Source organism: Podarcis melisellensis, assembly GCF_964234715.1.
Source record: "Podarcis melisellensis genome assembly, chromosome: 2".
Lineage (NCBI taxonomy): Eukaryota > Metazoa > Chordata > Lepidosauria > Squamata > Lacertidae > Podarcis > Podarcis melisellensis.
In genome coordinates, this window is record NC_138529.1 from 59,901,106 (window position 1) to 59,916,845 (window position 15,740).

Sequence of the window (15,740 nt, forward strand, 5' to 3'; positions counted from 1 at the left end):
TCTTCACTCTCTCATACTGACTTTTGTCTTGCCACAGAGCTGCAAAATACAGGATGGCTTAAAGACTGGGAAATGTGACTTTTGGGATTTATTATGGAACTGCACTGCAATTACTGTGGCATATATAACATACATAGCATGTATAACACTTTTTCTAGTGTAAGGAGAAATCTAAATATGCTCTCAGATTTTCACCAAGGTAAGTAGCACTGCCATAGTGACATCAACCCTATAATTTCTTTTGAATAAACTTTAAAGGTAAACTTACCGCTTCAGCTTCAGCTGGGTCATACCAAACAGTGATATATGGATGACGCAAAGCTTCATCTACCGAAATTCGTTTGTCTGGATCTACTACTAGCATTTTTGATAGTAAATCTCTAGCTTGACCAGCTAGAAAATGGAAAGGGGGGTGACCGTTAGCTGAAGATCTGAAGCATAAAGGTAAGGTACAAAATACATATTCCTAACAAGGACATACCATAAGGTATTTTTTAGTCTTGGATATTTTGACAAGAGACGGTAAGGATGTTGGAATTCACTCAATACAATAAACATGCTTAATGTAAACCGTGGATTAAAAAAATGATAATCTGCATTTTGCTAAGTGACAGACAACAGGAATATGCTGTTTTATCAACTAGAAAAAAGTATCCACCCCACCCCAAACAATTACCATAGCATTCTGGTTAAGATCCCTGAAATTTGTTAGTTTGATTTTTAAATTTGACAGTTCCTACTGCTCTACTAGCACAGAATGCTGTTTCTTACAATGGGGCTTTTGCCAGGACAGTACAGTGGTACCTCTAGTTACAAACTTAATTCATTCCGGAGGTCCGTTCTTAACCTGAAACTGTTCTTAACTAGGTGTGCTTTCGCTAATGGGGACTCTTGCTGCAGCTGCGTTGCCGGCACACGATTTCTATTCTCATCCTGGGGCAAAGTTCTCAACTCGAGGTAACTCTTCCAGGTTAGCGGAATTTGTAACCTGAAGCATTTGTAACTCAAGTTTCCACTGTAGTATGATTCAATTGCAAAATAAAACACGAATTAACAATGCCAAAACAAAGAAATATATATTGATAGGCTATGGCATACAGTTATACTGTCCCAAATAAAAAAATTAAGTAATTCCTGTCTTCAGCAACCAGTCTGGTAACCTAAACTCTATAATGCAACTTGAAGTATTAGAAGCCTGTACAAAAAAATAATGATGTCTGTTTCACAACCTTGAGAAAAATGAAAATACAACAATAATGCACACATGAAATCTTACTTTTTAGTTTGTCCCGATCAGATTCCGATGGAAATATCCAGTCTGGGAACAACTCTTCAAATTTGATACCTGGATATTTTGGCCTATTTTCTACATAGTTCCGCACAGTAGGCTGCAGTTTTTTCATAAAATCTGCTGATGGTGTACCTAGTTGTTCAATAACTTTATTCCACTGGTCAATATCTGCAACAGTTTCATTTAGGAAAATAAAAGTGTTCCCCCTTTCCCACCAAAAAGCATGTATAGTACAAGAATTAGCTACCGTATTTAATTTATTGCATTTATATCCTACCTTTTTCTCCGAAGAGCTCAAAGTGCCATACATGGCTCTTCCCCTCTTCATTTAATCCCCATGACAACTCTGTGAGGTAGGTTAGGCTGAGAGACTGTAACTGGCCCAAGGTCACTCAGTGAGCTTCACAGCTGAGCAGGGATTTGAAACCTGGCCTCCCAGGTCCTAGTCCAACACTCTAAGAACAATCCCACACTGGCTCTTCACAAAAGGTGGTGAAGCATGTTGGGAATGGCTTGAGAGACAAGTTAGATCCAAACTTTGTTGGCATATTTCTACTCAGGGCTGGTAGAATTTCGAAACGCTTCTGCTTGTCACCTATGTGGATAACTGCCTAGCAGGTAGTCACAGGATGTACTCCAAGTGGATTCTGAACTTAAGCATTTAAAAGGTACATGGAGACAAAATTTCAGAATCAACTTGAAAGTAGTATCTTCTTCAGTTACATCCCTCTTCCCTGCACAAAACCAAATCCCAAATCAAAATACTTCAGTTCCACAGGGTGTGTTGGATTTTTCAACTTACAAAAATTAGGAGTGCTCATTAGGAATTTCAAAAGATATTTTGGTTAAATTAAATTAATATAACTTAGCTGTGCTTGGTAAGTAAAATGTGTGTAGAATTGTACTGTAATCATTAAAAACGATTGCCAAGAACTTGCAGTTATGTTGCTGTTGCTTAGCATTAGCTGACATATTCAGAAGGTAAAATTATAATTCTTTGGTTTTCCGAAAGCAGTTTATGTGCTTCTTCCTCAGATATAGACTTACCAACCTAAATGTTGTCCAGTCAGAAAAATAATAGCAGATTTGAATTCCTCACACCCAAAAACATACTTTAAAGACCCTTCACTGAAGAAATCTCCAAAAATCAAGTTTCAACCCCTAAAATAACATGTCCCACTGGGGCAGCTTCCTCCCCAACAAATATTTATTTCTGGGGAGCTGTACATTTTAACTGGCAAGATCATGCTTTTAATAGTATTTTTGATCCTCAACAACTTTTCTCCACCGACTTTTATAGAATGGAAGTGTTTGGCAGAATTTTGCCCTCTCAATTCCCTGCCCCTTCTTTAAAGAACTCACTAGAATTCAATGGAATAGATGAGTTCTTCCAATATGGTAGACATTACCCACAATATTTTCTGCTTAACTTGAGTGAGCACAGCACTGGAATGACAGTACCAGTCTATGGGGCTATATAAGGCTAGCTATACTTCTCTTTTTGGGAGGAGAAGACATGTCCAACATCATGTCTTATCGTACTTCTGTAGGCTTCATAAAGGCAAATCCAGATGTACGTTTAAACCGAGGACACAGTGAAAAACATATTTTAAATCCCATTATAAGATTCTCTATGTTAGTTACTACAATAGCTTAAATTTAGTATGCTGGCAAAAGAAAATCAATTTCATAAATTCTTTAGTAACAATCAATGGATGCCAACTGCAACTACAGGCTTGGCAATTTCAAAGTGTTAAGCCTTGTTTACTAAATGCAAGCAAAATATGCTAAATTAGCTAGCTCTCTAAAGCATCAGAAAAAAATACTTCTAGCTTGAATATATATATTACAGTACAGTTTTCCAAATATAAAAGCCACATCACTGCTGCCATTAAGGTATCTTTTAAAAGAATCTGTGTTCTGTACAGATGAACATGCTAATTGCTCAGTTTTTCCTTCCTTGCTCAAATGCATTTAGATGGAATTTTGATACCAAGTACTATAAAAGGTTAAAACATCACATGCTAAATTGCACAAATAAAGACAGCTTCTTGATCTGCATAGATAAATGGATTTTACTAAAGAACTCCCCCAATCTAGAGTTAAAGGAACCTTCATTCACTACGCAGTCCTAAAACATGTCTACTCAGAGGTTAGTACTACTTAATTAAATAGGATGTACTTTCAGGGACATAAAACTGCAGCCTTCGAAAACTGTGTACACACCACGTATTTCATTTCATGTATTTCATTACTGAATTCCAGAATATTTTAAAACAACAATTTTGTGCAGTTTCTGCTCTCTGGTGCATTCAGTAGTCTAGTCTACATGAAATAAATCTTTTTGGAATAACTCCGTAGGTGAAAACAATCAAGTTCCACATGGCTGACAAATGCTTAATCAGAAATAGATATCAAGTGAGGTTTTTTGGGCATCACCGTAAATCTTCAACAGCACACACCAGAAGTATCAATAATTACAATCCAAATTACTAAAATGTGCCTCTCATCTAGGAACAAAGAGGCCACATGCAAATATAATTATTAGATAGTACTTGCTAGTAGATATTAATGAGGCAGTCCCTTTAAATGTGGCCTTCTATAAAGTCCCTCAAGTTGTTAAACTGCAGCAAATGAAATTTAAAATGGAAGAAATCATTCTCATCCCTCACACACCTTCAGAATCCCAAATTGGAGCTGCATGGTCCTAATAATTATTAAAAAGGATGTGCATAAGGTACTACAGATAGCTTGGTGTGCCTAAGATCTATACTGTATATTGCAAACAGAGAACACCGTAGTCTTTTTAATATCCCAAAGCACAGAGGAGAAACTTGCACACACTGTACGTACTTCTGGAAGTAAAGTGTGACAATACATTTTGTGTGTGTGTGTGTGTGAGGGAGAGAGAGAGAGAGAGAGAGAGAGAGAGAGAGAGAGAGAGAGAGAGAAATGAAAAGCTCCAAATAGCAAAAGTCAATTTGTGAGTAAGTTTTTGTGCAAATTTGTTCTGCCTCTAAATACTACCTCTGTACTTTGTGAGTTGTTCATTCAGAGACCTACTGGAATTTGCCATTTGAACATTCACTTGCTAACAACTGTGACAAAACAACTGGCTGATTATTTTAAAGCAAGATTCAAGTAGTAAGGTTCTCCTTGACTTTCTTCTAGGTCACAGATTGCAAACCCAAATTATAAACTAACAACCAAATGCTTATTTCAATAGGGACAATAGCCATTTACATGGCTTCCATGTAAATCACAAAGATGGAAAACAATATGGGTATAAAGAGGGAAAGAAAGCATTAAGATGTCAACACTAAGACCCTTCTCAATTCTCTGCTTAGTCATGAAAAGTACCAGTATCTGTTGAAATATATTAAATTATGTGTTTTCTGAAGAGACTGTGATTTTACCTGAGATTGACTTTCAAGTAAACAACACTTTTAAGCAATAATATAAAGTAATGATCAGAGAAACAGATACTAGATTGGTGGAGCTCAAACAAGTAAGATGCATTTTCTGCACAGAAATTTGTTAAGCATGAAACACAGATATATGAAGACAGCAAATATGAAAACTAGTGTTAACATGCAACTTAAAAGAGACACAGCATACATGAAGAATTGTGTTAGGTTGGTCATAAGGCTTTAGAGAATAAAATAATATATATGGGAGAAAATTGAGAAAATGAAAATTCAAGCTTCTTCTATTTAATTGTGTTATTAGGTTAACACATGATCAACCATTAAAATCTCATGAAATTAAGCATTCGGAATTATATTTTTCTAACCTGCATGCCTTCACTATCCTTTTGAAGAGAACAGATAAGAACTGACAAGACAAAACCACTGTTGTGAGGCTATTTCCATTGTGCAGAGAAATGCAAAAAAGAGAAAACAATAAATTTTGAGCAGTAATTTTGTGGAATTTTCAGTTTAAACAGTGCCAATAACATCAAGGAAATTTGCAGCACCATTAAAACTGCAAAAATGAAATTCCAAACAAGAATGATTAATGTTCAAACACCGAAGTTAAATGTGGACAAAGAAGAGAATAAAAGTTTAAGTGCTTGGTTAATATCACAAATTTTGAACATGCGTGGCAGATCCATTCAGTAAAAAGATGAGGGCAGGGGATTAGCATCTTTTGCATCCATAAGTGAGTGAAATAACTCTTTGGTAAATGTGGATTAAGATTCAAAATTATTAGGGAAGGATACGATCAGTGCCTTGGAATATCACACAACCTTTCACCAATTCTCCCATGATGCAACCAACTGACCAGATATCAACTGAAAGTAAAAGTGAAATGACAAAATTATGAAGTGTCGTGAACTAAAGTGGAAAACAAAAACATTTTTACATTAAAAACACAACAATGCAAAAAAAATGAAACTGCTAACGTGTTGTTGAACAACATGGACAAGGACATTTAATCTAAATGCAAATTTTAACTTTTGACGAAGAAACATTTTGCATTAAAAATATAACGCCACCATATTACGGCGGGTCTGGCAATTCCTCAAAAATCGCTTCAGTCTTATTTTCAACTGTTCACATTGAAAGTCTTATAAAGGATACAATCTCTTCCTGGAAACAGGACCTTATGGAGGACCATTTCTGCCATTATGCACCCAACAGACCAGATATCCACTATTAAATGTTAGGTGTAATAGGGACAAAAGTTACAAATCTACAAACACATTTTCAGTATACACTAAACATTCATGGCAGCTATTCAGAATAACCCAAACAAAAAATTCACCACAGACTATTTTATACAGTATTCTTTAAACTGAAATAATAGCCAACTAGTCCCTGGTTTGAAAGAGTGTTAAACAGAACTAGCGTTTCCTAGATTGAGGTACTTACATACGCATAGTCTCCTTCCTGACTGCGTATTTTTTAGTAAAACCTCCATAAGCCTTTGGAGTTTAATTTTTATAGTGGCATATCTGGGAGGCAACATTAAAAGGGAGCTTACACATTACACATTTCTGGTCTACCAAGAGAAAAACTCAGCACCATGCACCATTGCCTTTTATTGCCAGATTGGCAACCTAGATAATCAGTTTAGTTAACTCTGCTACTGTAGCCAGTGAGTTAGGAGATGAGGTAATCTCCACAGCCTTATCAACATACTGTATACTGAGAGGTGGTGTTGGATGAAGGAGGCTGACTAGCCAGCAGTGCCTCCTGCTTCAGAGACCCTCTCCCTCAGAGGATGCTTAGTGCTGGTGGTAGCTGAGTGGTGCCTCCTCCACTACCTCACCAGCAGCATCTCTCTTTGCATAGGGAGATTTTAAAAGATAAGAAGGTAAAACTAGTTCTTTAGGCAATTACCCCATGATGCTTACCCTACTACACACAGTTCTCAAATGATAAGAATACATTCAAGAAACAGAGAAATCTAACAACTGGTCAAGTACCCAACAAGACGCAATTCTGTTCTGCAACTTACCATTTTCTTTGTATCCCATGCCAAGAATAACCTCTGGTGCTCTGTAATATCGTGTTACTACATATGGGGTCATCATGAAATTAGTACATGCCGTCCTTGCAAGTCCAAAGTCAAGGATTTTGAGAGTACAATCTGATTTTACTACTATATTGCTGGGTTTTAAATCCTAAGAAAAAATACATTCAATTAAATGTTAAAAAATATATAGGGTGGTGCTGTGTTTGGGGTGAGGCAGGATCTGCATGATTAAGCGTTTCTGGGATGGGGAGTCTTGGTACCTTTCCCCTCCCCCCCCCCCAGTTAATACATTGGGGCTGGAAGAGACTCTAGAGTGAAATTCATCTACTATCGGAAGGAGGGAATAACCAAGTTTGTGGGAGCTCTATCCTTAGCTCTTGCCCCACCCAACAGTTGGCTGCTGTTTTATAGGAGAGGGGAGGTTGCCAATTTCTGCCAATTACACACAGAGAGACATATGACAGGGATTGCCAACCTGGCATCTGCAAATGCCTTCACTGGCATCTGCAAGCAGTGGGCCCAAACTTTTGAGTTTCCTCAGAATAAAATAAAAAGCAAGTCTTTCACACTCCTAGAAAGTTACAAAGCAAGATAAGCAGGTACCATCTAAGTGATTTCTGTGAAATGAGCCAGCCTAGCTACTCCCATCTGTCAGTGTTTCAGTCAACCATAAAGAGCTGTTGCTTTCCCCTCTCCTGCTTTTGTCTTGTTTTCTAGTCTTTGGAATGTCCATAGTTTGTCCTTCATTTTTCACTAGGAACCAGGATGCATCTTTCCTGTAGTGGGGTCATCTGAGATTAGGCAGTCCCTAGAAGTTGTTTTAATGCAAATAATACTACACAATATGTATGAGTAAATATTAAAGAATCCCTCCTTGCCCCCCAAAAGGCAAGTGTGGAAACTTTACTAATGGGTATAGGCTCCTGCTGTCCAGTCACTCATTAAGAATTCACTGTATAGTTATAGTACAACTGTTTACATGGCTACTCAGAGCTGGGTTTCTATGTGTTTAATGAGCCTTACACCTAGCTAGGTGGGTATAGGATGACAACCTAGGCTTTTCAGCAAGGGCAATGAGCTAAAGTAGAACGTGAGGAGTGGAAACCCAAAAGTTCTGGGCACTGAACGACAAATCTGGTTAAGCTTCAGAATTCACAACCACAGGATATCGTTTGTTTCCCTCTTGTATGAGAATATAAAAGGGATTGATCGAACATGGCAAGTCCTAATTGTCATGTCATTATAAAATAAACCCTTTCAAATATAGCTGAATATTCTTAATGAGGTTAATTAATGAAAGTCAGTTATCGATACAATTGTAATAGCACTACGTACTCTATGGATGATACCAGCTGAATGGAGATGTTTGATACCACACAGCATCTGGTACAAAAGGTAGGACATTCTTTCATGATCCAACTCCATATGAATTACTTGGCACAAGTTAGCATCCATTAGTTCCATAACTAAATACCTGAAACATTTAAAAAAGTATTTTTTTACAAGAGCAAACGTTGACTACAGCTTGCGGTTAGCAATGAGAGATAGTAACCACAAGCTCAGGTACAGACAACAAACTAAGCCAGACCTCAGCTTAGCTCAACATGGGTGAGAGCATAAAAAGGATATGGGTGGTCTAGGAGCCCACAAGTTTGCACAGCCCCAGTAAGTCATAGCTTAACATGTTGTGGGAATGCAAAATGGAAATTACAGTGGACGCAATTATACAATTATGTTTTCTTAGCAGAAATATTTTTTAGCAATCCAGACTCAAATAATCTATTATTTTATTACTTTGGGTACAAATCTCCCACTGAAGTTAATTGGCAAAACTTCAACTGACATTAGTTCACATCTCAGTTTGAAAATATTGTCAGATACTGGTTTGACTGCTCTTTCAGCAAAGGAAAATAAAGAAAGCAACTCCCTCTCCCCAATGTCAGTTATGTGGCCAGTAAAATTTATTTTTTTATTTTATTTATTTAATTTGGATACCTTCCTTTATCCGAAGATCACAGGGCGGGTCACAACATAAAAATACAAAATGAGAACACATAATAAAACAAAAACAAAACAATAACCCATCTCCTAATGATGAAATGAACACTTGGGGGGAGTGTCATGTTTTGTTCATAAGTCTCAATGCTTACAAGAAGGCTTCAGCATTTTTCTCCAAAAAGCACAATATATTTTAAAAATCATTTATAGGCCAACTGCTTCCAGGCAGAGAACATCAAGAATCTGGTCTTAAAATCTTAAATGGATATTTATCAAGAAAACACAATAAAGTAAACTCACACATCTTGAAATTCTTCTAGTGACTTCTGTGGTGTGAATACATTTAATAGACTAATTATCTGTAAAACCAAAATAAAAGAATTATAATCACCATCACAATCATTTGCCAAAAAAATATCAAACAGTACATGGCAATGTCAGCATATAGATCAGATTATTTAATAACTTTTTACCTGAAGCTTTGTAGCAAGAAAAATGAGATTAACATAGTGATTCACAAATATTTTAGAACTAACTCATGATCCTCATTCAGTTTGCATAATGCTATTTTTTTTGTCAAGTTCCATAAGGGACAATCAATATTTCAACATAAATGAGATAAATCAAGTATATTTGTTTAATGGATTGAATAGCTTTATTTATAATAAATCCATGGATAAATTAATAACCAGAGTTTTGAAGTATGACACTTCTTAGATTATGGGAGTAGCACAGTTGCATCTCAGTGATATATTCTTTTGCTAGAAGGCCTAGAAAATACATTTCCACATTGCCTGTTCAAATATTCAGTGGAAAGAGATCAATACCCTATCGATAAGGGGTTTTTTTACTGCTTTTTGAAGAAAAACATAATAGTTACTAAGAAGTATACATGCTACTAAATATACATTATAAGCCTGCTAATAATAATAGAATCGTAGAATTGGAAGGGACGAGCGTCATTTTAATGGTCATAAAGAGAAACATACTGGACTGTTTTTTAATACGTTTCTAGAAATATTGGTTGCCAATCTGTGGTGTAAGCCATAGATCATTCCTATCCGAAGAACTGTTACCTAAAGCCAACTACAGACAACAAAAAGACCACAAAGAGACCTGCATGAAAAAACCCAAATTTAGTTAGCTTTTCAAAGAAATATGACATGAATAACTAGTCTTCTACATTGCAATTAGGAAATAGTCCTAAAACAACTACAGTGTTTCATTACAGGAGGTACAGGAGAGAGCAAAAATTGATCTCTCTCTCAATTATTTAATTACAGTGGTGCCCCACAAGACGAATGCCTCGCAAGACGAAAAACCCGCAAGACGAAAGGGTTTTTCGGTTTTTGCGACGCTTCGCTAGACAATTTTCCCTATGGGCTTGCATCGCAAGACGAAAGCCCATAGGGAAATCTCGGGGACCTTTTTTTAAATGCTGGCGGTGGGGAGCAAAGCCTTTTCCCCCCCTCCGGACTTCAGAAGAGGTCCAGGAAGGCCGGCGGGGGCGAAAGGCTTTGCTCCCCACCGCCAGCATTTTAAAAGCGGTCCGGGATAGCAGGGAACCGCTTCCCGCTATCCCGGACGGCTTTTGAAGTCAGGCGGGGGGAGCAAAGACTTTTGCCCCCCGCCCGCCTTGGGAAGAGGTCCTGGACCTCTTCCGAAGGCGGGCGGAGGGCAAAAGTCTTTGCTCCCCCCTGCCTGCCTTTCCGGGAGAGCGATTTAAGGCGGGCGGAGGGCAAAAGACTTTGCTCCCCCCTGCCTGCCTTTCCGGGAGAGCGATTTAAAAGCCCCTGGACGGCTTTTGAAGGCAGGCGGGGGGGAAGACTTTTCCGCTGTCCGGGGCGATCTTAAAATGCTGGCGGGCGGCAGCGAAACCTTCGCTGCCGCCCGCCAGCATTTTAAGATCGCCCAGGGACAGCAAAGGACTTTTCCGCTGTCCCTGGGCGATCTTAAAATGCTGGCGGGCGGCAGCGAAGGCTTCGCTGCCGCCCACCAGCATTTTAAAAGCCCCCGGGACTGTCCCGGGAAGGCAGGCGGGGGGGGGGAAGCAAAGACTTTCGCCCCCGCCAGCCTTCAGAAGAGGTCGGGGGACAGACTGTCCCCAGACCCGGTCTGAAGGCGGTTCGGTTTCCATAGGAACGCATTAATTGATTTTTAATGCATTCCTATGGGAAACCATGCTTCGCAAGACGAAAAACTCGCAAGACGAAAAGACTTGCGGAACGAATTAATTTCGTCTTGCGAGGCACCACTGTATTTGAATCACAGAATAATGGCTTTCGTTCCAGTTGATTCATCTGACATTCATTCAATTATTATTTTACATTTACTTGTTTCTAATATAAATTAACATTACTCACATTTTTGTGATTGACACATTTTAAAAGCACAAGTTCCCTGTAAGCTCGTTTTGCATGTGTTTGGTTTTGAAAAGGGCGACTCAATTTCTTTACAGCAACATTTATTCCAAGAACTGTATCAAATGCAGCACTGAAAAGTTAAAACAGAAACATCTTAATTGCAGCTTTTTAAAATCAGAGCCATGGGTGTCAGGGTATATGACAGACAAGCTCACCCCAAGGAAACTACTTCTTGTTTTAGGTGAAGGGCAAAGTGCACAAATGAAAACCCTCTCAAGTTTTAGTTTATTCAACCAAAAATAAATCAGATCTTATTACTAGACTAATTTTAACACCTCCATGCATGAAGCATTTCATCCTGTTCCATTAGTCAAAGTATAGTTAGAAATTTCATAAAAGGCAGATGCATTTATATCTCAGTCAAAAACTAAGAGACAATTCTTCTCTAGAACAGGCGTTACGATTACATAATTTCTTTAATCAACTTGTTGTTTTAGTTGAGCTCTTATTCTGACATAGGACTTTTTAAAGGTTCTGTTCATTTTCAACTTCATCACAGAATAGTACAGTACTTCAAAATAATATTTAGATTCTGTTGTTTCTATGTATGTGTGGAATTAAGGTATGTGCCATGAGATGTCAAGCAAATAAAAAACTACCTCACTTTTAGAAGACATCTGAAGGCACGCCTATATAAGGAAGATTTTAATGATTAATGTTTTACTGTGTTTTGTATTTTAATTTGTTGGAAGCCACCCAGAGTGGCTGGAGCAACCCAGTCAGATGGGCGGCTAATAATAATAATAATAATACTTTGAGTCCTTGATCAAAATTTTGGAGATATTACAGTTTGATGCTTATACTAGTTTTGTCCAAAAGTAGCTACTCACCATACAATGCCTTGAGCCCCAGAGCCAATAGGTTTCAATTGTTGGTAACGTTTTAGTACAGTGAATGTCGAGTCTGAGACTTGAACACTGTAAAACTGACTGTCACATTTACTCTCGCTCATGATGTAGTGTCATGTAGTTTTCCTCCCAGAATTTGGCAGTTTTCAAGATCTGTAGAAAGAGAACCAAAAAAAGTGAAACTTTTTATAAATATGTACCCAAAGCTGCCAACAGCATTTCTCTTTAGAAATTAGACAACCACTGAGAGAACAAAGCACGATGTGCATTTAGATGACTAACTTAAGAGACTTGACTAGCATAATGGATGATCCAAAAGTGATTTTAGCAGAATGACTGATCAGTGCAATGCTATCTTAGCTGAGATAGCATTTCCTGTGCACACATGTCCTATTCTGTGTGGGTTTCCTGCCCTGTCCCAAGTAACAGGCAACAATAGGCTAGTGGCTGCCCCATGGAGTCCAGAAGTCTACCTCTTCTCCTTTTGGCACAGCACCATTCTTTTCCAGTCAGTTCCATGGGTAGAATGTCTTCAAGTGCCTTGGAACAGAGGAAGAAGCATTCTGTTCCATTTCTTATCTAAAATCTTCTAGCAGTGGTGCCACACCAGATAGAGAAGGGTGCCTTTTCAAACATAGGAGGCTTTCTTACTCCTTCCCATGGCAATGATGAAGTAGGAGAATACAACAGGGTGTTGTGTGTTGGCGCTGAAAAAGCTCCAGTTAAGCCGTTTAAGCTCACTGCAGAAAACAGCCATTTAGGAGAGTTGTTTTTACTAGGCTAATACTGACATACACGACTATACGAACACACACCATTTACAAACATTACAAGTAGTATTCTCTCTCTGAGCCCAGAGAGGGTTCTTTGCTTCAAAGTCCTTGTTGTGTTAAAGTCCACAGTCAAGTCCTAAGGTCAGTTGCTTTCAAAGTCCTGCAGCTGATAAGACAGGCATCCCCAAACTCAGCCCTCCAGCTGTTTTGGGACTACAACTCCCATCATCCCTAGCTAACAGAACCAGTAGTCAGGGATGATGGGAGTTGTAGTCCCAAAACAGCTGGAGGGCGGAGTTTGGGGATGCCTGTGATAAGAGTTCTCTAACTTCTGAAGTCCACAAATTTTCCAACTTCTTCCTCAGACGATCTTTTCAAAAAGTTTTCACTTGAATCCATAGTTCCAACAGACAGCCTTCAGCAATTCTCCTACCATGACCCACACAGTATGCTGTAACCTTGAGCCCTTTTATACACAAAGTCACTTGCCAAATCTGCCCACTAGCACAGATAAGAGAGTCACACGATGCCTGCAGGTGCATGGTGGGGAATGAGTTATCTCTGCTGATTCATAGAGAATTAACCCATTAACATTAATCCTTAACATTTCCCCCCCCCCCCCAAGGAAGAACTGAAGCAACCGATGACCCTCATACACCAAAGCTGTCCAAGACAGCAAATACACTGCTAAGTTTGTGTCACTGTCTGTCCTCTCTTTCTTTATGTGTATGTTGCCCGTCCCCGCTTCACTTATGTTCAGTTCAGTGGTACCTCGGTGTAATGGTTCTAGGGGTTGCTCGTGCGTAAATCGACACCACACCTGGCTAGTTTACCTGGGTGAACCCTTTCTGTCTGGACAGCCTCTCACCCGTGGCTGTCTCAATCGCTGGCAGAATCCGTCAGTGGGCATTTCTTGAACTTCTTCCAGCAAAGAAGCTCTTTGATGCCTAGTCGCCGCCTACTCTCCCTGCGCGGAAGCCTTCTGCGCAGGGAGGGTGTGGGCAGCGGAGGACCCGTGCTCTCCCGACTGGTCTCCGACGAGGAGTCATGGAGCCACCTCGCCGATTCCCCCATCTGCCCCCCTTCTCCACTGGTGCTACACTGAATTCCTTCCCCAGCAGATGGGCTGCTTCTCTCCCTCCCGGGACGCTCTCCTGAACCCCTCTGGACCCATCCCTCTCCCTCTGGCTCTGATGGCAGTTCCCTGACACTCGGGTTAAGTACTTAATTCATTCCGGAGGTCCGTTCTTAACCTGAAACTGTTCTTAACCTGAAGCACCACTTTAGCTAATGGGGACTCCCACTGCCGCCACGCCGCCAGAGCACGATTTCTGTTCTCATCCTGAAGCAAAGTTCTTAACCTGAGGTACCACTGTACTTATTTCAGATAATTGTAAAGTTTAAAGGAATCCCAAGGGTCATCAAGTCCAACTCCCTGAACTAAGTCTATTCCTCCTCCTTCTGAGTTTGTGTGTCCTGTGTGAGTGTGCATGCATGTGCAAGCTTGTGTGCATGAGTTAAATTGGCTCAGGTTGGCATACAGCCCCCAAAAGAGCTGCAAACCAATGTCAGCCACCTCTGCTATCAAGCTGTACATTTTTTGAATGAAATTCTTAACCCACAATTCTTCAGTTTTGAACCCATGTATCTGGGAGTATAAGGCCCATTTATTTTAATGGGACTTACTTTTCAGTAAATATGTTAAGTCAAACAATGTCATGTATGATGTTTGTTTGCACTCCTACTTTATTATTACCAATGGTCCCAAATCCAGATACATTTTTGTGCAGAAGACTAAGAAGATGATCAGCACAGTCAGTTCAGGCAGGACTGATCTGTTTGCCAGTGCTTTCATGTTGTAAGAGATGCATGAAAACACATCTTCCTTCCCACACCCTGGTTCAGATGCAGGAGGTAGAGAAATTTCTGCTTCCACAGCAGTTGTTTTGTACTCCTTGGTGGGACATTTGGTGAGCAGAAAATGTTTGAACTCCTAGATTGTGCTTGTGGGAATATGACAAATATTGTAAAATAAGTATCTGTGTGGGGAGGAGAGAATTAAGTTACAGCACTAGGTAAAGGTAAAGGTACCCCTGCCCGTACGGGCCAGTCTTGACAGACTCTGGGGTTGTGCGCCCATCTCACTTAAGAGGCCAGGGGCCAGCGCTGTCCGGAGACACTTCCGGGTCACGTGGCCAACGTGACATCGCTGCTCTGGCGAGCCAGAGCTGCACACAGAAACGCCGTTTACCTTCCCGCTGGTAAGCGGTCCCTATTTATCTACTTGTACCCGGAGGTGCTTTCGAACTGCTAGGTTGGCAGGCGCTGGGACCGAGCAGCGGGAGCGCACCCCGCAGCAGGGATTCGAACCGCCGACCTTTCGATCAGCAAGTCCTAGGCGCTGAGGCTTTAACCCACAGCGCCACCTGTGTCCCTAGTTACAGCACTAGAAGCAAACAAAAAAGAAGTTATCCTCAGCCAAACGGACTGTTTTGTTTGGATCACTCTGCCAACTACAGAATTTCACTGTCTGCTAGGGGAATGTGCTGCAAAATTTCAAAACAAATCCAGGCAGCAGGGGCTTAAAATTGCTTTTTAAAATAAGATGACAAGCTATATCTAATGTTAATGTGAATTACACGAGAGACTGCATTTATGTGAACAAACATCTCAAGAAACTTGACAGTGTTTCAAGTTAATTATATATCCACAACATGCATAATACAGAAGGACTGGAAAATAAAATTAATTGCAGAAGCTGGTGAACACCACCAGACTATACTATGTCAAAACAATGTTTTAAGTTGGCAATAAGGCCTAGATTACTTCAAGAAACCTGCCCAACTGTATACCACCTCAAAATACTCCTGTCATAACTGAATTTCATGGAAATATTTGTGTTAAACTTTCCTTCTTTAGCCTTTCT

The 15,740-nt window shown here is 39.7% G+C and overlaps 1 protein-coding gene across 4 annotated transcripts in view; it reads right to left on the reverse strand.

The window, feature by feature from the left end:
• Positions 1-15,740, reverse strand: part of MAPK9 (mitogen-activated protein kinase 9) — a 32,978-nt gene that overhangs the window by 7,330 nt on the left and 9,908 nt on the right. For 3 of the 4 annotated variants that reach the window (XM_081900640.1, XM_081900642.1, XM_081900643.1), the window contains 8 exons: positions 12,024-12,194; positions 11,134-11,263; positions 9,071-9,129; positions 8,108-8,246; positions 6,755-6,920; positions 5,514-5,585; positions 1,277-1,459; positions 269-393 (listed from right to left, as the gene is read on the reverse strand). In XM_081900640.1, coding sequence (XP_081756766.1) covers positions 269-393; positions 1,277-1,459; positions 5,514-5,585; positions 6,755-6,920; positions 8,108-8,246; positions 9,071-9,129; positions 11,134-11,263; positions 12,024-12,145 — 996 coding nt within the window. In that variant the 5' untranslated portion in view covers positions 12,146-12,194. Of the gene's footprint in view, positions 1-268; positions 394-1,276; positions 1,460-5,513; positions 5,586-5,874; positions 5,947-6,754; positions 6,921-8,107; positions 8,247-9,070; positions 9,130-11,133; positions 11,264-12,023; positions 12,195-15,740 lie in introns of all 4 variants that reach the window. The other variant, XM_081900641.1, reaches the window with a different exon arrangement.